The 23577-nt window shown below is 37.0% G+C and overlaps 2 protein-coding genes across 5 annotated transcripts; one reads left to right on the top strand and one right to left on the bottom strand.

Annotated features, from left to right (window-relative positions):
• The first annotated feature begins 9965 nt into the window (after positions 1 to 9965).
• LOC112284715 (potassium channel AKT1) lies at positions 9966 to 17474 on the top strand. 4 transcript variants are annotated; one of them, XR_002970520.3, is made up of 16 exons: positions 10291 to 11376; positions 11908 to 12123; positions 12423 to 12581; positions 12761 to 12818; positions 13092 to 13415; positions 13555 to 13794; positions 14007 to 14105; positions 14286 to 14324; positions 14431 to 14616; positions 14772 to 14963; positions 15143 to 15218; positions 15401 to 15885; positions 15999 to 16335; positions 16543 to 16677; positions 16885 to 17076; positions 17269 to 17474. XR_002970520.3 is itself a non-coding variant. In XM_024524829.3 (15 exons), exons 1-15 carry the CDS (start codon positions 11180 to 11182, stop codon positions 16977 to 16979), a joined length of 2853 nt encoding a protein of 950 aa, XP_024380597.1. In that variant the 5' UTR covers positions 9966 to 11179; the 3' UTR covers positions 16980 to 17474. The 4 variants fall into 4 exon arrangements, 2 of the variants coding, with proteins under 2 accessions (XP_024380597.1, XP_024380599.1); XR_002970519.3 differs by having other exon boundaries at positions 16528 to 16677; XM_024524829.3 differs by having other exon boundaries at positions 9966 to 11376; positions 16528 to 16677; positions 16885 to 17474.
• Positions 17475 to 20521: 3047 nt separating this feature from the next.
• Positions 20522 to 22789, bottom strand: LOC112284716 (syntaxin-52). The gene is made up of 5 exons (XM_024524832.3): positions 22294 to 22789; positions 21876 to 21974; positions 21498 to 21699; positions 21302 to 21346; positions 20522 to 20996 (listed from the first exon to the last, which is right to left on the bottom strand). Exons 1-5 carry the CDS (start codon positions 22500 to 22502, stop codon positions 20874 to 20876), a joined length of 678 nt encoding a protein of 225 aa, XP_024380600.1. The 5' UTR covers positions 22503 to 22789; the 3' UTR covers positions 20522 to 20873.
• Between the last annotated feature and the right edge of the window lie 788 nt (positions 22790 to 23577).

The following is a 23577-nucleotide window of genomic DNA, read 5'->3' as shown; positions in this document are numbered from 1 at the left end:
TCACAAGAATTGCCTGTAAAGGATACCTCAGCATCATTGGGAGAAAAAACAAAGGAGACAAAAGATAAAGGCAAATCAATTGCTTATAAGCTACTTTCTGACATTGAAGTGGCAACAAATTTGAAAGGGATGTTGGAAGAACGTATATTAAATGCTAAGGTGGAATTCCCATTGAAAGAAGTTTTGGGAATTGTAAAGAAAGAGTTTCATGATGTTATCATTGACAGCATTAACCAAAAGAGGAAATTAATGGGTGAAACTGGAATGAGTCATGCTATTGATGCAAGAATATATAAAGATGAAGAAGAAGTTGATATTAGTTACAAGCAACCAACAAATGAAAAGAATGGGTATAATCAACGAGTATGTTTCAAAGATTATAGAGATAAGGAAATGGAAACTTTGAGTCATTATACTCGAAAGTATTGGGCAAGGGCAACTACTAAGATATTGGTGAAAGTAAGAGATATAGAAGAACCAATTGTTGCTTTAGTCGACCATGGTTCTGAAATAAATCTCATGTCTAAAGATCTTTATAAGAAACAAAAATGGCCAATTGATATGGAACATGGATGGGCAATACGAGCAGCTAATAACACATGGGGCGAATTATATGGAGCTTGTCCAGATGTCAAAATTTGGATTGGGGATGTTGCGACGGAGCAACATTTCTTTGTTCAAGATACAACGTTTTATCCGTTGATTTTAGGACAACCTTATATTATGGCAACACGGATAGAAACAAAAGTACTTGACGATGGTTCTGCTTATGCAAAGGTACGGAGCGAGGATGGGAGGAAAGTTGTACAATTTCTAACAGTACCTCCTAACCATGAACGGAATCGAGATAGGTTGAGGGAAAAACCATTGTCAAAGATTGTTGAAGGATTTAAGGATTTTGGGGAGGTACCACTATAAAGCGAGATTATAGAGGTACAAAAGAGGAGGTACTCTTGCGAGATGAAGGTTCTTTTGATGCAAGTTTTATTGGTATATTGGAGAATGGAAATATTATGTATAAGAAAGTTGATGATTTTAAAAGAAAAGAAAGAAAAAGATTATATAATATTGAAGGAGAATTATGCAAGATAGGTACATCGCAAGATGATGAGAGGATTTTAGGTGTTTATGAAGAAAATGGACTGGAAGATTCATTGGAATTGATTACATCTATTGGGTTAGGAGATAATGATAAGATTGTTGAGATTAATTCAAGAGAGGTTTATATCATATTTGAATCTTTTCAAGCACCAGAAGTCACTGTAGAGACGAGATATAAAACGGCAGATAAGAAGGTAAAGCCTATTGCCAGATCATTACCAGAAGATTCTAAGGAACAAATAGGAGAAGCATCAAAAGAGGCAAGTTTAAGAGATCCAATGAGAATTGGACATCAATTTACTAAAGAGACTTTTGAAGAGTTGAAGATTGGTTCTGATGGTTCTTTATTGCTGGAAGAAATTACTTGCTTCAAAAAGATGTTGACTAAACAAGGTAGATCGTTTGCCTTCGAATCTTATGAAATTGAATGTGTGGATCCGAATATTATAATACCTATGGTTATCTTCACTGTACCGCATGTACCTTGGAATCTAAGACTGATTTCAATACCGAGGGCACATTTACCTAAATTGATGGAACTATTAAAAGAAAAGATGAAGATGAAAATATTGGAACCCTCATTTGCGCCGTATTCTAGTTGATGGTTTACGGTACCTAAGAAGAATGGGTCACTACGTTTTATTCAAGATATGCAACCGGTGAATGCAGTAACTGTCAAGTATGCAGGAATTGGACCTATTGTGGATGAATTTGCTGAGGCATTTGCAGGAAGGGCGATCTATTCAATGGGTGACTTGTATTCATGTTATGATCAATTTCAACTTGCGGAAGGAAGTAGAGATATGACAACAATGAAGACACCACTTGAATTGGTTAGAATATGCACTCTTCCTCAAGGCGCGACCAACTCAGTTGCGCATATGATAAATGGGATGAATAAGGTATTGAGAGATTTTATTCCGGAAAAGACTATGCCTTTTCTAGATGATGTTCCTATAAAAGGGTGCAGAGAAGGAGACAAGGATGAAACTTTAGATACGAGGGGGTGTCGCAAATATGTTGTTGATCATATACAAGATTGTGAAAAGATTTTAACTCGGCTTGGAGAAGTTCATCTTACATTATCGGGTATGAAGTCCGTATTTGGAATACGAGAGGTTGTGATTGTTGGACATTTATGTGGATCTTACGGAAGAAAACCAAATCCGACTAAAGTTGATGCAATTGGAAGGATGAAAGAGGATTGTGATTCTTTAACAGAGATTCGCAGGTTTTTAGGTACATGTGTATTTTATCGAATCTGGATCCCTCATTATGCTCACATAGCGGATCCATTATATGAACTGTTACGCAAGGGCTACCAATTTAAATGGGAAGAAAGGCATATTCAAGCAATGCAAAGATTGAAGAAATTATTGATGTCACCTCCAATATTGAGGAAGGTTGATTATAAGTGCAATAGACCAATGATTCTTACTGTGGACGCTAGTCCAATTGCCATTGGATGGGTTGTGGGTCAAGATGATTCAAGTGGGAATAGATTTGCAGTTCGATTTGGAGCTAAAGTTTTAAGTATTCGTCAGCGTGCATATTCGCAAGTCAAAAGAGAACTTTGGGGAGTTGTTTCGGCTATGAAAGCTGAAAAGGACTATTTGATTGGGGCAGTAGTAGTAATTGAAACAAATTGCTTGTCATTGCTTGGAATGATTACTAACTATTCAACGCCAGATATTACAATGTTGAGATGGATTGCTTATATTAAGTCACTAAATCCAGAATTTAAGCATGTTACTGGGAAGGACAATTTAGTAGCAGACATGCTATCTTGAGCAAGATACGAGAGGGAGGACGAAATGGTTGAAGACATTGATGACGTCGGATTGAAATTCTATTCAATATCAAATCTCAACAAAGAAGAGAAGCTATTTCTTGAAGAATCTTATGAAGGAGAATTATTGGATACTGGTCATTACTTGAATACCTTGACTAAGCAAGGGAATTGGTCTACAGAAAAATTCAAACAAATAAGAAAAAAAGTATATGGATTTTTGCTTCGAGATGGATTCTTATGGAAGAGACCAAAGAAAGGAATTGGGATGCCACAACGAGTGATAGGCAAAAAAGAAGAAAAACTAAAATTATTAAAGGAGTTCCATGATAGTTTATGGGCAGGGCATAGAGGAATCTGGGCTACTTTTGCTAAACTCAAGGAACGATATTGGTGGAAAAATATGTATCGAGATGTGCTCTCATTTGTAGAATCATGTAAAATTTGTCAATCGTATTCTAATATCCGACATCGAGATGGTCTTCATCCTACGTATCCTGTGGCTATTCATTTTAAATAGGTTATTGATTTGGTTATTATGCCAGTTGGGTTATGGCAGATGAGATATTTGGTTTTAGCTCATGAAGATTTATCAAATCAAGTAGAAGGAAGAGCATTGAGGACAAAATCTACAGAAGGGATTTGTAGATTTTTACTTGAAGATGTCATTTGCCGCTACGGATGCGTAGAAAAAATCACTGCAGATCGTGGAGAATTAAATGCACAAGAAGCTCGTAAGTTCTTTGAAAGATGTGGAGTTAAACTATCATTGACTACTGCTTATAATCCGGAAGGGAATGCAAAAAGCGAACGTGGTCTCCCACCAATTATGAAAGCATTAGTTAAAGCTTGTAATGGGAAAGTTAAAGAGTGGCCACGGCTTTTGTCATTTGCATTATGGGCTGATCGAACAACACATAGTTCAGTGACAGGATTTATGCCAGTAGAGCTTATGACAGGTCGAAAATCAATTATGCCGATTGAAGAAAAGGTACTTACTTGGAGTATGCTACCATGGAAAGATGGATTGACAAGAGAAGAGCTTTTGGCTATTAAGATTCGATAATTCGAGCAAAGATCGGAAGATGTGCAAATAGCATTGGAAAGGTTAAAAAGAGCAAGGTTACAAAACAAGGCGCAATTCGATAAGCAACATCGATTGAGACCTAAAGCAATTGAGGAAGGTGACTGGATACTTGTTTATGATAATAGTCTGGATAACCAACATAGTACTTTGCGGAAATTTTCAAAACGTTGGTTTAGACCATATGTAGTAACAACTGTTCATGATAATGCGACTTACTCATTACGGGAGTTACATGGTACAAAATTGAAAATACCAATTGCAGGGAAGCGAGTAAAAATATTTAAACGAAGACACGCGGAGATGAATATGGAAGGCCTTAATGAAGGTATAGAGATTCCGCAACAAGAAGATGAAAGTGATTTGGATAATAAAGGTAACGAAGACGAACTGAATAAAAACGTAGAGAATATATTCTAAATCAAACAGCAATTGGGTAAATTGGTGCATACCGAAGGATGCACAGGTTCAGAGAGGATGGATGTCGTGTTGTAACATGAGTATATCGTGAAAATATAAAGATAGGAGACTTTTATTAATATTCAGTTACCTCGAATATTGGGAGCAACGACCAATTCCAGTGCAAATACTGAGAGGCCAGGGTCAGTCACCCCGTTACAGTCAGCCGGGGCATACTGAAATGCTCCGTTCGATTCTAATAACGGGAGTCAGCAGAAAGGAAAAGGACCAATTCAATGACGGGTGAACCTCGTTCGAAGAGCCAATTGGATCCAATTTCAAGACATCCAATCCAGGTCTTACTACGGGCCTCTTACCCAATATGAGACCTGAATTGGTTGGGCAATCCAATGCGGTCCAATTACGGGAACATCCAGATCTTACTACGGGCCTCTTAGCCAATATGAGACCTAAATCGGTCGGGCGACTCAATGTTGTCCCGATTACGGGGCTCCAATTTTGTTTCATGCTGTTCCGTCCTTTAAGTCGTTTCGGGAACGTCCTTTCGGTAAAAGGATCTCTTTAAGATAAAAAATGAGGAGAAAGCTCTGGCGGCGGAGCCAATTCCGGATCCAAGACGGAAGATTGAAGAAATTCAGAGGCTAGGGTTTGAAAGAGGGGAGAATAAGTTTTTTTAGAAGGGTCGGAGAGCTAGCTTCATGCTTCAGAGCGGGGAAAAAAGACAGAGAATTGGGGTTTTTTTTCTTCATAGGATTTTGGGAAGACTGAGGCAATCGTTGCTGAAGTCAGTGTTGTACTAGTGAATCGGGATTTTAATGAAGTGGATGTGATTACTCTTGACTGTTTTGTGAAATTGAATTACATTTGTGATGAAGAATTAAAAGGGTTTCTATAGGATTGAGTATGCAGAGTGAATGAAATTTATTGGATTAATCTAACGAGACAGTTAGTGGATACAAGATCGTGAGTATAAAGCGGTATCGAAGATTAGTAGTTTGGGTTGTTCGGGGTTCTCTGTAACGTCTAGAGACCTACCGGCTGGGACAGGAAGGATTTCGGCGAGCAGTTGAAGGACATCCATATAGATTTATGATATATTCTTGCAGTTGTTTATATTCCAACAATCAAAAACCGATAAACTGCTTGAATATTAGTGAATCTTCATACTACCTTCTACAGCCAGATGCCCGGCGCGTTCTCGAGTAGGAAAGCACGTAATACGACAATGTATTTGATATCATCACTTTGGAAGAGACTCTCTATTTTTGATGTTTTTATTAGAGGTAGGAACAACTCTTGATAGTATTTCAAATGTTTTATTTGAAAAAAGTTGCAAAAGCATCAACAACCAAATAACAAGGTGGTCTTCTTACCTTGATATGAGACATTATCAATGGTAGAGAGGACCTATCAACTATCTTCAAAGAGAACAAAGATCAAAGTATATCACAAATATAATTTGTCGCATCTTAGATTTTTGCAACATATGAAGATCATTCCTCATAGAACTCATCTCTACAAGGAGAGATAATGTCACAAATATATATAGATATTCTAATAGATACCTATATGATTAGATAGAAGTAGATAAAAATAGATAAAAATAGATTAATTTTATAATATCTTCTAAAAGAAACTTCTTAGAAGCTTCATAGATGCTGCTTTGATTTAATATGTGTTTGTAGTTGATTGGTAGGTTAGAAATATGGTCAACAAGTTAACTACATGTTGATAGGTTGTAAAAAAAACTAACTTAGGTCATATACATATAAAAAACATGTCTTGTAAGTTAAGATATGTATCTTACAAAGTCAACATGTTTTAGAGATTCTATAAGACATCGCCACATATTTCTTAATTAAGAGTATATATGGAGGTAAGAATAAAGCCTTCTTTATCCTTTTCAATGCCTTTCTAAACTTTAGACTTGTTTCAAGACTTTCTAGTCTTCTTATTTTTGTAAATAGCTATTTTAGTTCAATATTATATCATCTTTGAGTGACTTTCTAGTTCCTTTCAATGACACAGGAGTATATTGAGGATTTTCTTTCTTTGAGATTCATGCCTTTGACACATGAAGTACTTGAGAGAGATGTTATTGGTGTAGATTTTGATCTTGCTACTACTCAGATAGTGCTTCAAAGTTTTTAAGCAATACACTACTACAAATAGTTCTTTCTCTTGAGTGAGCAATCTAAGCTGACTCTCATTCAACTTCGTATTCTTGAATGCCACAAGTCTTTTTTTCTTGCATCAAAACTCTATTAATGGTAAAATTACTTGTATCCATATAGATCTCAAATTCTTTATCAAACTATGAATAGAACAATACTAAACTTAAAATTAATATTTTTTCAATTTCTTGAAAGAATTTTTCACAACTCAAGTCTTATTTTATGGACTTGCTATCCTTCTTCAAGAGGCTTAAGAGAATACTAGAAATCTTTAAAAAATCCTTTATGAAATTTTTATAATCATTTGTTAATTACAAAAATGATCTCACATCTTTTTTCATCTTAGATATCTTTTAATTCTTGATAGCTTAAATCTACTTTGATTATGGCTTTAAATCCTTATCATTGTTGATATATCTCATATATTCTAATTTCTCCAAATAAAAGATACTCCTCTCTTCATTGGCATACAATTGGTTCTCTTTTAATTTCTCTATGACTATCTTTAAATGCACCTCATGCCTTTTGTCACTTTTGAAGAAAACCAATATATCATCAATGTACACCACTATGAACTCATCACTTTTCTTATAAAAGATTGAATTTATCAATGTGATGAATGTTGCTAAAGTGTTATACAATCCAAAGGGCATCACCATGAATTCATAAGAATCATATTTGGTTCTATAAGCCATCTTTTTAATATCCTTGGAGGCAATCTTTATCTAATTATAATAGCTCTTGAGATCAATCCTACTGAAATATTTACTACAACTTAATATATTCAATAAGTTGTCAACTCATGGAAGTAGGTAGTTTTTTTTTATAGTAATCTTATTGAAGACCTTATAATCAATACACATTCTCATCTTTCCATTTTTTTTTTTTTTGCTCTCAAAAAGGATTGAGGCTTCAAATGGGAACTTACTTTAAGTAATATAATATTTTTTCAATAACTCATTGAGTTGTTATATGAGCTCTTTTCGCTTGACTTGATTTAATCAATACAATGCTTTACTCAGGGATTGTAATCTTAAAACTATATCAATTTTATAATCTACTATTCTATTAGGTAGAAGTTTCCTTAGTAATTTAGTTGTCAAGACATTACTAAATTCCAACAAAAGGCTTTGCATAAGTTTTTCAAAATATAGAGTGGTCCTTTCTTACTCTTCTTTATTACTGAGACCACTACTTATAATTTCAAGATTGAAATTGCTTCTTCTCAAGTGTAAGAGGAACTATTCTCTTTCTAACTTGTAGTGAGTAACAATAGCAATCTTTGACTTGTATAATATAAGGCGGTTCACGAAGGACAAATCTACTAACTTCCCAACTTCTTCTATTAAGATTACTTATATTTTGGATTTTCATTGAAGTTTCATTCTGTAATACCTTAAAAATGTGTTTCCTAGTACTGCATCTATTCCACTGAGGCTACATATTCTGAAGTCCTCTCAAAATTTCTTATTCCTAGATTTAAATTCTATGTTCTTAGCAACTAAGCAGACTATTTCTCCTCTTTTAGCAAATGACACCTTCACTTCTTTAATTATTTTGAGAGCCAATTCCAATCTCTTGGCATACTTTGGCTTCATAAACAAGTTGGTTATCCCTCTAACAATCAACATTGTGACCTCAGTGTTCTTAACCTTAAAACTTAGATAGACAAGTTTCTTATGTAAATTGGTGAAAGTGAGTTTTTGTTCAAAACCACCTTTCTTTACTAGAATTTATATATTGAGACTCATCACTTAGAAATTTTGAGTCACTTGAGTCTTGTATGGCTGAAGAGTACAAAAAAGTTCACTTATTTTCCTCACAATTTCTTCATTCTTGCAGTTGTTGGCATAGTATCTTTTCTTTTGATACTTAAAATAAGTCACAATTATAGTTGATTTGCCTTCTTCATATTGCTTCCTTAGTTTTCTCTCACCTTAGACTTGGCGTCACAAGACAAAGGCTAAAAATAAGGGATAAGGATTGAGACTAAGAGATGAGAGATGAAAACAAGGGACACGGGATTGAAATAAATTTAGGGACATGGAATAGGTACATAATGGATTATAAGATGGCTAGGGAGATGTTGCTTTAAAAAAATTGAAGTGTGGCTTTAATATTTATTTTTATTTTATTTTATTTTATTTTATTTTTCTCTCTCTTTCTCTCTCTTTCTCTCTCTCTCTCTCTCTCTCTCTCTCTCTATATATATATATATATATATATATATATATATATAAAGATATCTTATATTTAAATAATACTAGTTGGCTCATAAAAGCTCATGGATGGATAAAAAAATACTCTTTATTATATATATATATATATATATTAAATTTAATGATATTTTTTTATTAATCTTAATAGTCATAAATTTTGCATTAACATTATATTAACTCATGCTGCAAAGTATGCAGCTTATTACTCTCATAATTACAAATAGTTTCAATCATGCATAAAATCTACCTTCAAAACTTCCAATACAAACTTAACAACAATTACTAGATTGATTTATCATAAGTTTTAATAATTCATCATTGTAAAGTGATGTTTTAACATTCCTAAACATAAATTTGTCTAAAATAATATATTTATTTACTTTTTTTTCTTCATAAAATACCTATTACCATGAAGTATTTTTGTTAGAAACATCCTCTTGAATATTTTATTTCTTGAACAAAAAACTCACATGAATTCCTTTCGAAGGTAGGTAAAATATCACATCTCAATACATCAAATTTTCTCCTTTATCTTTATTTCGTTTACATCCCGTATGTTTTCTTCCTATATGACAAAACCACATTTATCAACATACCTTTCAAAAATCAATAAAACAAAACCACACCAAAAAAAATGATAATAATTAAAAATTCCGAAATTTCCCACTCACCCTAAAGAGGCCTTATTGCTAGAAACGGACAACTTCATCAAAAGCAACAAAAATCAACCACAGAGTTTCCACCAATCCAAAACAAACGGGCCAAAACTTCCAACTTTAAAAGTTCTAAAACTAATTTAAAGTTGCCCCTCTTATTCGAATCGACGTGGTAAGATGACAACATCAACGACGACGATAACGACAACGACGACGAATATTAAAGACGAAAAAGATGAAGATGAGGACGTGGACATGGGAACAAAGACGGCAAAAAGGGTAAGGCATCGCAGGGAGGGAATGGGATATACCAGGATCCCCCTCGTAGAGGATGCAACTGGGATCCCCTAGGATACCGTTGGATAGAGGTTAGATTCAATAGGGAAATCGCCGCAGAGAGTATGGGACCCACCAGGAGATAAAGCTCCCATGCCCGAGTTTGCCTCCGCGGCTCCATGCCCCGCTGCTGCATCACCGTGTTCCGATTCCACAGGGTCCTTTTGCTGCATTCAAAGCAGTGCCGCTGTTGTCGATGCGGTGCGGTAGTGGTGGTGGTGGTGGTGATGATGGAGGCCTCGATTTCGAGGCTGCTTTTCCTGTTACTACCTTGGCGGCGGCGCTAGCGTGGCAACACATCTTCATGCCGTTTTTTTCGTAATTTTTTTCCCATTGTGTATTAATTCCTCGTCAGCAACTCCATGTTCTTTTTACCGTGTCGTTATTATCACAGCAGCCGTGGCTCGTGTGCTTCGCCGTGCCTCGTGCTCCGGAACCTTGTGTGATTGGTGACGTGAACCACAGCCTGGATGCGGTGCCGTAGAGTTACGCTGCAAGGATCGGGTCGTCGTCGTCCTCCTCCTCGTCCTCGTCGGAGCTGTGAGTAGTCACTGGGTTCGTGAATTGTGATTTGGTGGAGCTGTCGCAGTTTTGTGAGGTGGAGGCCTCGAAGACTGTTGAGGGAGTTGGCCCTGCGCATGGTTGAAGTGCGGCAGCTTGGCCCGGGACCAGTTGAGTCAAGCGCCGGAAGACGTATTGCGCTTTCTTGATCTTCAAGAATGGTTTTTAGATTGCTTGGTAGCAGTCTCGGAGGAGGAGCGTGGTATGTGGATGCCTTGTGTTATTTTGCACTGTTCAATTGCAGCTCGGAGATATAGTCGCGGTTGCGCAGGCCGTTCCAGCGATTTTGTTATCACTACTGAAGTGTTTTCAGAGAAAGAAATGGTTTTGTGTTGGGATGTGAGGGGAAATCGACACTGATAGAACTCGGTGTAAGCACAACGAACGAAGCGGAATGGACGTAATAGGCATGTGTTGAGAATTTCGGAAGCAGTAGGAGGGCTCCTTACAACGTATTGCAGATGTACGTTGGTCTTCTGATGAGCTCATGTTTGAGATGGAACTAAAATGGTTTCGAGCTTGGAGCTGAATTCTGACAGTATCACACAGATGTCAGCGCTCCACCGAAATTTATCGCAGGAGCATTAAGTTGCAAGTGCTATTGACGTTCAAAGCACCGTCGTCTTCTGCAGCTCGGCGTGCCGAACCGTTGCATGCCCGAGGTTAACTATGTTAGGGCGCAAATTACTCATCCAGGAAGTTGAAATTTCATGAAGGTCCTCAAGTGACAAAACCATCGCTGAGATATCTTACAAATCTCATCGATTATTGAAAATCTGCAAAGAAGTATCTACCATATTAACAGCTGTGACAGAGAGGTGGTAGGCTGCTGTGGGATCATGGCTGAATGGTTGATTAACCTCGTTAAGCAGGCAATGGGCTTGGTGGAGAAAAACCACTTGCATAAGGCTTCCACTCACAGCGCGTTCAGTGATGCATTCAGCAGCGGTCTTTTGCCTGCTCTCGGATCTAATCAAAGCATCAAAAACTTGATTCTGAAGAAATATGTGATTCATCCTTACAGTCGCCAATACAGGTAATTGCCATACCTCCCTGCGACAAATGCACCGGCATGAGCTCAACGCATCCTTTTGGTTATTGTCTGGCTGTCTGCGGTTGCTTGCCTATGCCATGAAATCCCTCTTTCTGTGGATGCTTTAACAAGTGAAGAAATCATGGCCTTGTTGTCATCGTCATCATATATCTAAAATTAGCAACCATTTGAAAGTTAGGAAGACTAAGTGGTAGGATTTTGTGTGGCAATGTCTTAGAGAAATTCCCTCTCAGTTGGCATACCTGTAGCTTAGCATAAATGCTGCTCTGCAATAATTCAGATGAAATGGTACGATTGCCGGCCATTGTACCTGCTTCAGGACGGAGTCCTGGTTTGACCTATGAGTTACTACAGCCGCATGTATGCAAGACTGTCGGTCCGTATGGTCATACTGCTTCGGAGACATAGGGTGATGCATACGGTTTTCTTAAACGCTTGACGTAGCTAGTCATCAGGATTAAGCAGATCCAGTTAAATCTAGCTTCCGATCTCTGATTTCTATTGGGTGGGCAGGTATTGGCAGCATTTCCTGGTGGTGTTGGTGTTCTACTCAGCATGGGTGTCACCGTTCGAGTTCGGGTTTATACAAAACCCACGTGGGGTCCTTTTGGGTGTCGACAGTGTCGTCAACGCTCTCTTCTTTATTGATATCGTGATGACTTTCTTCGTCGCATATCTTGATCCTAAAACGTTCTTGATGGAAGACAACTTGAAGAAGATTGCTAGTAGGTAACATTCTGCGAACTTGAGCTTTAGCGCAGATAATGGTCATCGCTCACATGCGCTTGGTAGTCTTCTGCATGACTTTGGATCACTTGGGTGGAGGGGCACTAGCCTCGTTCTACTTCAAATTGAACACCAGCCTCTACTGCTGATGCCGATTATCAATAATTCTACTGTTGCATGAGCTTACCTTTCTCACACCTTGCTCACCATGTATGTTTTATTATTTATTGTTACCTTTTTTTTTATTGAATGGAATATTTACTATCATTTCTGTTGTTCCGTCGCCTTGTTATGATTGGCAGGTATTTGAGATCATGGTTTGTTTTAGATGTTGCTTCAACTGTTCCTTTTGCCGCCATAATGGTGATTTTCACCCACAAGTACGAGACAGGATTTGTAACCAGTTTTGTTAACCTGTTGCGACTCTGGCGGTTGCGGCGTGTGAGCGACGTCTTTGCTAGGTATTTCAAGGAAACCAAAGAGTCGATTGAAGCTTTACATTTTGCACGTCTTCCTAAAAGCATAATCGTATAAACTGAGAAGGATCTGCCGATTTCAACTACCAATCTTGTTATTGTCATACGCTCTATTCCTGTGAACCTTCCATCTTTGCGCTTAACATATTGAACCTTTGTTACAGGGTGGAGAAGAACGTAAAATTTAGTTACTTCTGGACTCGGTGTCTCAAACTCTTTTTGGTACGGAGACTTTGTAATGATTTACCTTCATAAATGTTCTCGTGCTCAATTTCTTTGAGGGTCATTGACCTAGACGAAGATTTTGAACTTTCTTGGATCAGTCATTACATTATCGTCTAAAAGAAACGATTATGAGCACAATACCTAGTATTTCTCGAAGTTAAGGTATGGTCTATCAAATCCGATAGTAAAGACACATTGTAATAGATTGTTGCGGCTGCTCAAAGGCGACTTTCTTCTGTATTTTGATCAAGTCTGTGGGTGTTGTTCCAGGTGACCGTGTTTACTTGTCATTGTGCGGCCTGCTCATACTATTTATTAGCTGCTCGGCATCCGAAATCTAAAGAATCAGAGACCTGGCTGGGATCTGCGCTTCCAGGATTTCGAGAGGAGTCTTTGTGGACGCGGTATGTTACGAGTATGTACTGGTCCATCACCACCCTTACGACTGTGGGGTATGGGGATTTGCATCCAGTCAATCGTGGTGAAATGATTTACGACATTTTCTACATGCTACTGAACTTAGCCCTTACATCTTACATCATTGGAAATATGACCAATCTTATTATTCATGTGACAGCGCGAACACGAGATTATGTGAGCCTCTCTTCTGAAACGTTCTTCTCTCTAATTCAGAAATAGATTACGTGCCCTGAAGAATCTGAGGAAATCTCTGTGGGAATCTGCATGTTGAATGTGACTGATGATATTTTGATATGATTGGGTGTGGGGTCAGCGTGACTCTGTGCAATCATTGATGGAGTTTGCTACGAGAAACCACTTGCCTCCGAAGCTTCAAGAGCAAATGATCTCCCATGTGCAGTTGAAGTTCAAGACACAGAGTCTACAACACCAAGGAACTATAGCTTCCCTTCCAAAGGCCATTCGGTCATCTGTTGCGCAGTTTTTGTTCCTTGATACGGTGGAAAGAGTTTACCTCTTCCAGGGCACTTCCTACAATTTTCTCTCTCAGCTGGTGCGCCACCCTTGAATGCCTCTTCAGAATACTTTATTGGGCTGACGAAATTAAAGTTCGTACTTGACACACATTTACATGAGCACCACATTGCGAAGGAAATACTCTTGCTACGTACGAATATTTTGTAGTAAGTCAACCAGTGTTGAATTTTGACGTTGATTTTGGCTGATAATGTTTGACACAATTTAATTGAATTTTGGTTTATGAAGGTATCGGAGATGAAAGTTGAATTTTTCCCTCCTCGTGAGGACATCATACTGCTCAATGAGGCCCCTTCCGAGTTTTACATCGTTGTGAACGGTACTGCTGTAAGTTCATCTCCTACTGCCAGGACTAACAATTAGAACACTTCTATAACAATAAGTAGATCATTGATATTCATGAGACAGATTGGTGCTTCCTTCACCGAGAACAGTGGGCGGTTGGTGTTATTTGTGTAAGTTGACAGCAACTAATGGAAGTTAACATGCATGGTTGACTGGGTGCAGGATGTTTTAGTTCGAAGAGAAGATGCCGCATCAGAGCAAGTATGTAATTACCTCCATCTGTATTGTTTTCTCCTACTTGACTTTTATTGTCCTGGTTGCTAATTTAATTTTCAAACCGTATTGAGGCTCGAGTCCTTCGTGCCAGATTCTAGCAACGGCACATGCTGCCGATGTGATTGGAGAGATTGGCGTGCTGTGTTACATGCCCCAACCTTTCACTGTGCGAAGTCGGAAATTATCACAGCTCTTGCGGCTTGATCGCATTGTTTTCATGAACATTGTGCAATCTTTCAAGGAAGATGGCCAGAGGATTGTTGATAATCTCTTACAGGTACTATTTCTACTCCAAATTTTTGTCGTCCCGAGATCCACTTTTTTTTAGATTTGATATTACCGCACTATCTGAAAGGATTGGTATCTAGAAGCAAGATGTGACACAGTGCATCTAGAAACAAAACTTAATACCTCTATTGTCTTGTGGTGCAGCGCTTGCGGGAATCTGATGACCCTCGATTTAAGGAGCTTTCGGCAGAGATTGAGGTACTCCTCGCTGAAGACAACGAGATATCCCCAAGCTTGGGTGCGGCGGCTGCAGGAGGAAACTTCGAGTTAATGCAAGAGCTGCTGTCCAAAGGCGCGGAGGTGGACAAGATAGCTTATTGGGGCCGCACTGCTTTGGTGTGTTCTAACTTTCGTCACGAGCTTACCATTACACTTAAACGTCCTTTCTGCTTTTTGGTCCTACCAAATAGAATAGAAATTGTAGAAACAGGATTTACTTTGACGGACGAGAAACTTTTATGTTGTTTAGTGTCTTTTCTCATCTATGTTTCGATTGTGCTTTTGGGTTGGATTAGCACATTGCCTCAGCGAAAGGTTATGAGGAGTGTGTGAAGATCTTACTGGAACACGGGGCTGATCCCAACAAGGCTGGTATGTTTTGAATCGCATTCGATCTTTCAGTTAATTTGTCTTATGTTTGGCGTTACATTGATCCCTTGTCGGAACGGTTCCGGATCCTAGATGGATATTTTCTCAAATTCGAGACAGTTGAGAGGATTGAAGAGACGTGGGGAGTGATCACTCAATTCCAAATGCTGTCTGGTTGGGTGCAGATGCGGATGGAAAGGTCCCATTGGTTGATGCCCTTATTTCCCGGGACACTGCTACAGCGACGCTGTTATTGGAGAAGGGCGCAACATTTAAGAATGCAGATATTGGGAAGTTCTTGGGGCAAGCTGTTCTCGAGGGTAACACGGACCTCATTGAAGACTACATAAAATATGGTGCTGACATCAATAATGCAACTGATGCAAATGGGTTTACCGCGCTTCACGTTGCCGTCAACTATGGCCGATTGGAGATGGTTAAGTTTTTGATAACCCGAGGGGCAAATCCTCATTTGAAGAGCACTGATGGACATATCCTTTCCGCTTGCGAACTAGCAGAGCGCCTTGAACTGCACCCAGAGATAGTGTCCTATTTGAAGGCTCAACCTGCTCGTGATGACTCACAGCATTCTGGCACATCCAAGGAAACGTCCAGTGCGTTCGCAAGGCGGAGGCTGTCCAAGAAAGCAGGTTCCGTTATTGAATTTCAGGTGCCATTTCTTTTAATTCAGTAATTTCCATCGTCTTCGTCAGATTGAGCAGAAGCATTGGTAATGGTTTTCACATGAAGGTTGTATCTGATTGGTGTGTGTTTTTGGACTAGGTCGACAATCCAACTCCTCCTAGTTCCCTAAGTAGAGTAGCTGGGGGCGAAAGGACAATCCACTCACTCATGCGAAAACAATCGGCTCGGGGACGGTTAATGACCCTGAGGGGACTGTCGAAAAGCCTTCGCCGGCAACAAACCGTGAACCCCTGGGCCTTTTGTCATGAAAGTAGGATGTACAATAATCAGATCGTGCCCAGAAACGACGATACAACGCCGCCACCGCCCGTCCGCGTTGTCCTCCATGGTCAACATCCTTTGAACAATGCAGTAACAGGCGTTGGAAAGGTTGTTGTATTGCCAAATTCCATAGGAGAGTTGCTCAACCTTGCCCGTAAGTGAATATACCTACTGCTCACAAATCGTTTCCATTCTTTTTTCGTTCATTCATTTTTTGCGGTATTGATTGTGTCGTTGGTGTATCGATATTTTCAAATCACGGTGTAGACGATATCCAATGCATTCATAATTCCTAGAACTCTCCATAGATCTTCAGGTTGAAGAATTGAACTGTTTTTTTTTTGAGGTACGAAAATTGCAGAGGAGAGATTTCACCATCTCCCCAAGATATTGTTGAGCAAAGAAGGAGCAGAGATTGACGATATCAGCGTTATTCGGGAAAATGACCATTTATATGCTGTTGAAGAGAATCAAATCATTTCTGCTCCTCTCCAAGGTGCGTTACATTCTTTTTTTCTTTTTTCTTTTTGATTTCTCTTTGTTATGGTTTGTGATAGGAAAACTCGTTGTCCACCAGCAGTGATCGATTCATTTCAGCACTATCTTGGAACAACGCGAGCTTTTAACGTGCTCTCGTTGGGTATATGTCGGTGTTATAAAGCCGACGAGTTTTTTATTCTGTTTTTCTTTGTAATTATACCAGAGATCGACAAAGACGACCTCATTACAAAGTTGCAAGCAGCAGTCATCGAACTGTCTCAAAACAAGCGCGATACTCACGTAGGCGACCAACGCTAAGCAAAATCATTTTTCTCAGTCTTTGGGTTCTTCACAGATCACCCAGAATTCAGAGTTCAGGAGTGCTTCAAAACGAAAGAGTCCAAAGAAGCGCAAGGTATGAACATAACCACAGTGAATTGCGCCTCCATGAATGCTCGATGTACCATTAACGGCTCATTGATTTCATTTCTAAAACTCTGTCTATCCTCCACTCTCTCTCAAGTGCCGCTAGATCCTGCACCAGCTTCTTGTGAATTTGTAGGACAAACTGATTCAGCTGAACTGGAAGAGCTGTCGATGCTTGTAGTTCCATCACCGGAGTATGAGGGACCGGGATGATTCTGGCATCGCTGTGCAAGATGATCGATCTGCCATCTCTGTATTCAACATGTGCTTGGTACTGTTGTGCACAGATAAGTTTTATATGTTGTCTGCAGTGATATACCAACTGTATCACATTGAACCAATTCACATAAGATTTTGGGATTGTTGAAACACAATTTTTTTACAGAATGGTTTCAAGGAATGATATGGTTGCACTTATAATTGCTTAAAACTTAATAATCTATTGATAAATGTCAATGGCAAATCATTGGAGATGACACCTTAATACATATTTTTCCCCAACTACAATGTAAAAAAATGAAGTCAGGCTTCAAAATTAACATGTAAATAGTGGAGAGTTTTAATCATTGTTTATTATTGTTTGTTTGGTTCTTTCTCTGACCTAGTTATAAATATATCAATTCTATTCATTGCCCTTGAATTAAGTATGGCCAATCTTTCTGCTCTTCTAAAATTGTTAGTTTTTCATATGTAGTGTACACATTGACATTTTAAAAAGCTAACAAAACTTTTACCCCATTAATGCCCTGAAATTATTCCAATGAGATCATCAAACCTTGCTTCAAGTTTTATCATTATATTGTAGTAAGTTTATTTTAGATAACATCCTAATAATTTTAAAATCGCACTTAATCAAAGACTTCTAAACAACTTTTTAAAATTAGATTCTCTTAAATATGTGATAAGGTTTTTGGATTTTTGGATTTTATATTAGAATTTTAACTCTAATTTATACACAATAAGAATTATATTTAATCAAGCAATAAAATTTGTAGGTCTTAATGATTTGGTATAATAAAAGAATTATTAAGATTTAATAAACAAACAAGTTTGGAGGGAATTTGGCATCAATTGCCAAAGTAAGTAAATTCCTAGGAATTCTATTTAAATTATCACTTCAAACTTAAGATATTCATCAACTTTAAATATATTTAATACTTAAAAAAAAAGATTATTACAATATTATAAAATTAAATCCAACTAAAATATCTATAACATTAGAACAATTTATTCATTTATTTATTTATTTATTTATTTCTACTTTTTTTCTATTTGTTTGGAGAAGCTTATTAAAAATAATTTGCAAAATTAAGATTATGTTCAAGAATTCTTTTTAATGTATTATCTAAGCATTAACTTAACTTGCAACAAAGTATCACGGCATATATAATCCAAATCTAAATAACATTGAGATGTTAATGATCTAAAAGAAGCCCTAAAAACTTCATTAATCATTTAGGTCATGAAAACTCTTTATCCTTCTGAGTCCAATATTCAATAATTTGACCAATATACACTTATGATCACTAAACTTACAATTTCAAGAAAATATGGGTTAAATTTAGTTTGGACTTCAACTCACATCGATAAATAGAATAATTTTGAGAAAGTTTGGATATTTATAGTCTAATTGCTTAATCATATATTTTCTAATTTCTTATACAACTCATAGAATAAATTTATATGGTGGCATTTAAAAACAAATCTATAAAATATTTATAATTTAGAGTATAAGTTAAAAATACATACATGGTTTCTATTATAATCAAGCTACAATCAATTCAACAAATCTAATGCTATAATCATTAATTAGAATCAAATTTAAATTCAAACTTACATCATAAGATGAAGAATTTTAAAAACATCTCATATTTGACTTTTCTAAATACTAACATAATTTTATTGGAGATAGAATATCTATTCTTAAAGCCAAGTGTTTGATAGGCTTATTTAAGATAATTTAATTACACCTCCATAGCAATTTTTCAACTACTACATCAATAAATAAATTTGCTTATAATTACATGGTTTACTTTGTCTAGATCTGTCAAAATTAAGCTATAATAAGTAGTCAAATAATCCAAAATAATATATTATAATATTGTATTATCAAAACAACAAAAGAATAATCCTTCTAATTTCTTCAAAAGTGTAAAAAACTTAGTGAAAGGTTATGCTAAAAGTGTCTAAGTGGCACAAAAAATTTATATAAAAATAAACTTTAAAATACAAATATAAAACACGAAAAGGGGGAAAGTTTCAAACTTTATTAATGATATTTAATATTTGATTCTAAGAAAGATTTTATAAACCATATAGTTAATTAAGATAAAAATTAATTAGGTATAAATAACCACCTTAGAATTTGAATAAAACTAAGTAGATATTAATCTTGAATCTTAATTTTCTCTTTAACAAAAAAATGTCTTATTTTGACTTAGAACTTATAATGAAGTAATATTAATTTAAATAATATAAAATAATTAGAATTAGAATAAATGTGTAGATATTAAAAATTAATTTAGATATAGTTACACAATATATCTTATATATCCCAAGCCAGCTAAAACAATATTATATATATTTTAGAATTACATTCATGTTAGAAGAATAAATGATTAGATTATGTTTCTTTTACACATGTAGATTCTAATTGTAGACATTAAGGATGTCAAAATGCTTTATAGTATCAAACATTTTTTGCTAATAATCTACCACCTAAATTTAAAAGATTTAACAAGATTTTTTGTTTTGTTTATGGATCATTTGAATTTAATAAAACATCTTTGTATTTTAAAATATATGTATAATAAATTATTAAAGTCAGAAAAAAATTCTTTCAGTTTATTTGAATATAACCAAGTGTTTTGGATAATAATCACAATAAGATGGATAAATTACTTGATAATTGTAAAACATCTTTTAGAAAATAGAATAAATTATAGATTTCCTAAAATATGTTGAGAGTTAAAATAGTCCTATGAAATAAGATTGTAGAACTCCACAAAATAACTTGATTATTTATGTGATAAAATAATAACAATAATAATAATCTTAATTTGGACTTTTTATTAGAAGTGTTGTTATTTAAAAAAACAAAACAAAACAAACAACCATATTGTCTTAAATTTACCATGCATTTATGATGTTACAACCTAAGTGGGCATGTTCTTCAAAGGAAAGATTTAATTAAAGCATTAAATAGACCCCATTTGTGTTAAAAAAATAAACAAAAATAAAACAACAAACAAATCTATCTCGTGTACACTCAATATATTCACACTTATTCTTAAAATACATTATTTTCTAACAAGGGGTCAAGATTATTTGTCACATGTTAACTACCATTAAGAATGATATGACGTGATCAGTCTATTAACTTAAGTATTAGCAACGTCCTCCTACATCTCAATGTAACACAGTGTTCCTCAAGGTTACAAAAAAGTACGGCAGCCTCTGAATTGTGCGAAACAAATAGTAAACTGAGGCAATGCCAAAATAGTATACCTTGATAACTACAGTACATGCTTGCAACCTTCTGATTGCCCAGCAAATATATATATATATATATATATATACATACATGCTTGAGTAATGTTGCAACTAGAGTTCCCACATGTGCTTCTTTGAGCAATTACTCACCTACTAATGGGCGAAACAACGCTTCTCCCTCAAGCACTTGCAAGCATCACAGCCTTCAACACGATCCCTGAAACATGACCGTGTGCTTGTGCACTAAAACTCTAGCTCACTCAAATTCAAATCATCTACTGAAAACACTAGTTACTACAAGAGTTTGAACAAAACCAAGACCAAGACCACCACAACAACCATCAAAATGATCATGGTAAGAAGCGACCACTCCTGACCTAAGTTCTTGTTCAGGTACCCAAGTCTTTTCTGTGCCGCCTGCAGATCGAAAATGAACGGATATGAGCAGCAACCCTAAGGAGCAAAAGACTGGTATCACACTCTTCGCATGCATGGTACTATAAAAGAGGTGGAATCGTGCATGTCCTAAATACAGAATCATTCTGCCTAAATAAAGTATTCTAACCTGGAACCCTATGACAGGATATGAAATGAAACTTGGATTAAAGATTGACATATTCCTGAAGCCAAGTTCAGTCTTTGTGACACTCAGATTGGGTAGTTCGTCCTTGAACTCGTTCATGTCCTTGTTTAAATGCAAATAAAACAGAAGATGAACTCACCAGAATTTTGTTATTCGTTACATCCGCATCCTGGTCCATGTCATCCTGCAATAATAAAAGGAACGAGGTTGAACATGTATTCGTCTAATTTGTTCATAAGACACTAGAAAAACCTGAAAATGGATTTGAATATGTGCGTTTGTATACATATATACATATATATAAAATCAGAGAAGAGTAAAGTAATCGAACTTACAAGTAATCGGGTGTGAAGGTCCAGCTCTTCGTTAACAGCAAGAGCGATGTGATGGGTACTCAAAACTGTTTTTTCAAGACTCTCCAAATCTTGGTCTTGCTCTTTCATTATTTGTCTTTGTAATTTTACGAGTCCGGTGTTATCTAAATCCTGGGTTCTACTAGTCTCGACTGGCGCAATCCCACCTTCCATCAAACTTGCCCTGAAAAATCAAATTGTAAATGAGAGGCAGCAGAAGCACTGCAACATAGAAATCAACTGCAGATTGATTAAGACACATTGTAAAACACTGCAGAATGGGTTTGGGAAATTCTCCCAGCAACAGGCTATACCAAGCTCGACGAATACTTAAATACATCCAAGTGGCAACAAGTGCACCTGTTGTCTCGTGTAGAGGAAAGCGACTCAGACATTTGCTTGAATTTGAAGCGGATATCCACGAGCATATTTTGTCGACGATTCAACTCCTTCTCGTTCCTAGTTTCAGCATAAGTCAATTTTCAAAGAGTACGAAATGAAATTAACAAACAATAGAGTAGTGCAAACTTGATTCCCAGGGTACAGCCAATTCACAAGGGCCGCACTCTCACATCTGAAAGATGTACCAAAATCACGAGATTGTACAACCTTCAACCCCTAGCGATTCACCCTATTAAGCACGCTTAGTCGTACGCAATCAATTAAGGAGAGATAAGGGAATGCAAACCACTCTTTCGGCATAAGTTCGAATGTGGTCAGACAGGAACATTTCAAACTGAAAGCTGAAGTTGTAGAACAGAGAATGGAATCCACTCACAAGCTGGACTTCAAGGAGTCACTCTGAAGAAGAGATTCAAGGCGATCTAGCTTATTGTTCAATACCGCCAGTTTACGCCGACTGACAGAAACGACCCGAATGCTCTCGCTCGAGTGAGCAGGCAAAGCATTCTTCTCGGCAATCCGCCCGTCAATCTCCTCCGTTAACAAAGCGGTCTCGTGAAACTCCCTCGCCCACGCATCCGCCATTCCCCTCTCCCCGTCAATCCACCCAACTCCTCCAACCCCTCAAACCACCCCCGTCAATTCCGAGCTATGAACAAACCCCTTAAGAAAAACAACGAAGTTAATCAATTCCTCGCAAAATCTTCTCACAATCAGAGGAAAACCCTCCGCATCACCACCTCCCCTGATTCCTCCCCCTCTCACACCACCCCGCAGCTCACCAAGCTCGCACAAGCTTCACAGAAACAAATCAAAAAAACCAAAACCCAGAGAACTTTTATTTTTTATTTTTTATTTTTTTTTCTGAATGGGATTGTGGGTAATGCTCGAAACGATCCTTCATGTGCTGCGATCCCTTCGCATACGCATCGGGAAGGGGGTCCACGCTGGCACTGCCAAACGTCTTTTCCTCTGTCCGCCACGTGGACCCGCTCTCGTGTCCAATACACGGTGCCATGCGTGATTTGGCACACCGTCCTCTCGTGAGATGATTCTGCTCACTCGTGTATTGCATTGACACTACCTTTACATGAGTTTAATATTTGGATTGTTGTTTTTTATTGCAACATCATAGATTCCCCTTTTGGTGTTAAGAATGTGGGTTGTCTCGTCTTATCTGGGAAGCTATGGATGAAACTTGTCCCTTCTTTATTTAAAACTTTATCTTGCCTTCACAGCCATTTGGCTGGTGTGATTGTCAACGTGATTCAGCACAAAACATAATCTTAATTTGCCGCATCTTATTTATTTATTTATTTTTAATATTGTTTACATTTTGAGCATGTTCTGTTGGAAGCTTGTCAAATTTGTTTTTAAGGCCATACCCAACGCGGTGAACTAGGTGCAATGAAGCTCCAGAAGCGCTCACCTCTGTGAGAAGCCTTTTGACGGGGGATCATAGATTCTTTGCAAACCAACTACGTTTTAAATCCAATTCTTCTCTATGCGTGCACAATCTGTGCACGCATGTATGCATAAGAAATCAAAAGTAAAGTAAAATAAAATAAAATAAACACTCTTTTCTGAACCAGAATGCAAAGAGATCAATTTGTGTTAAACCACTGGTGGAATCATTAGTAACACTTTAGACGAATATTTT

Source organism: Physcomitrium patens, chromosome 7 (assembly GCF_059467195.1).
Source record: "Physcomitrium patens ecotype Gransden chromosome 7, ASM5946719v1, whole genome shotgun sequence".
NCBI classification, from domain to species: domain Eukaryota; kingdom Viridiplantae; phylum Streptophyta; class Bryopsida; order Funariales; family Funariaceae; genus Physcomitrium; species Physcomitrium patens.
This window is presented reverse-complemented; position numbering and strand designations above follow the sequence as displayed.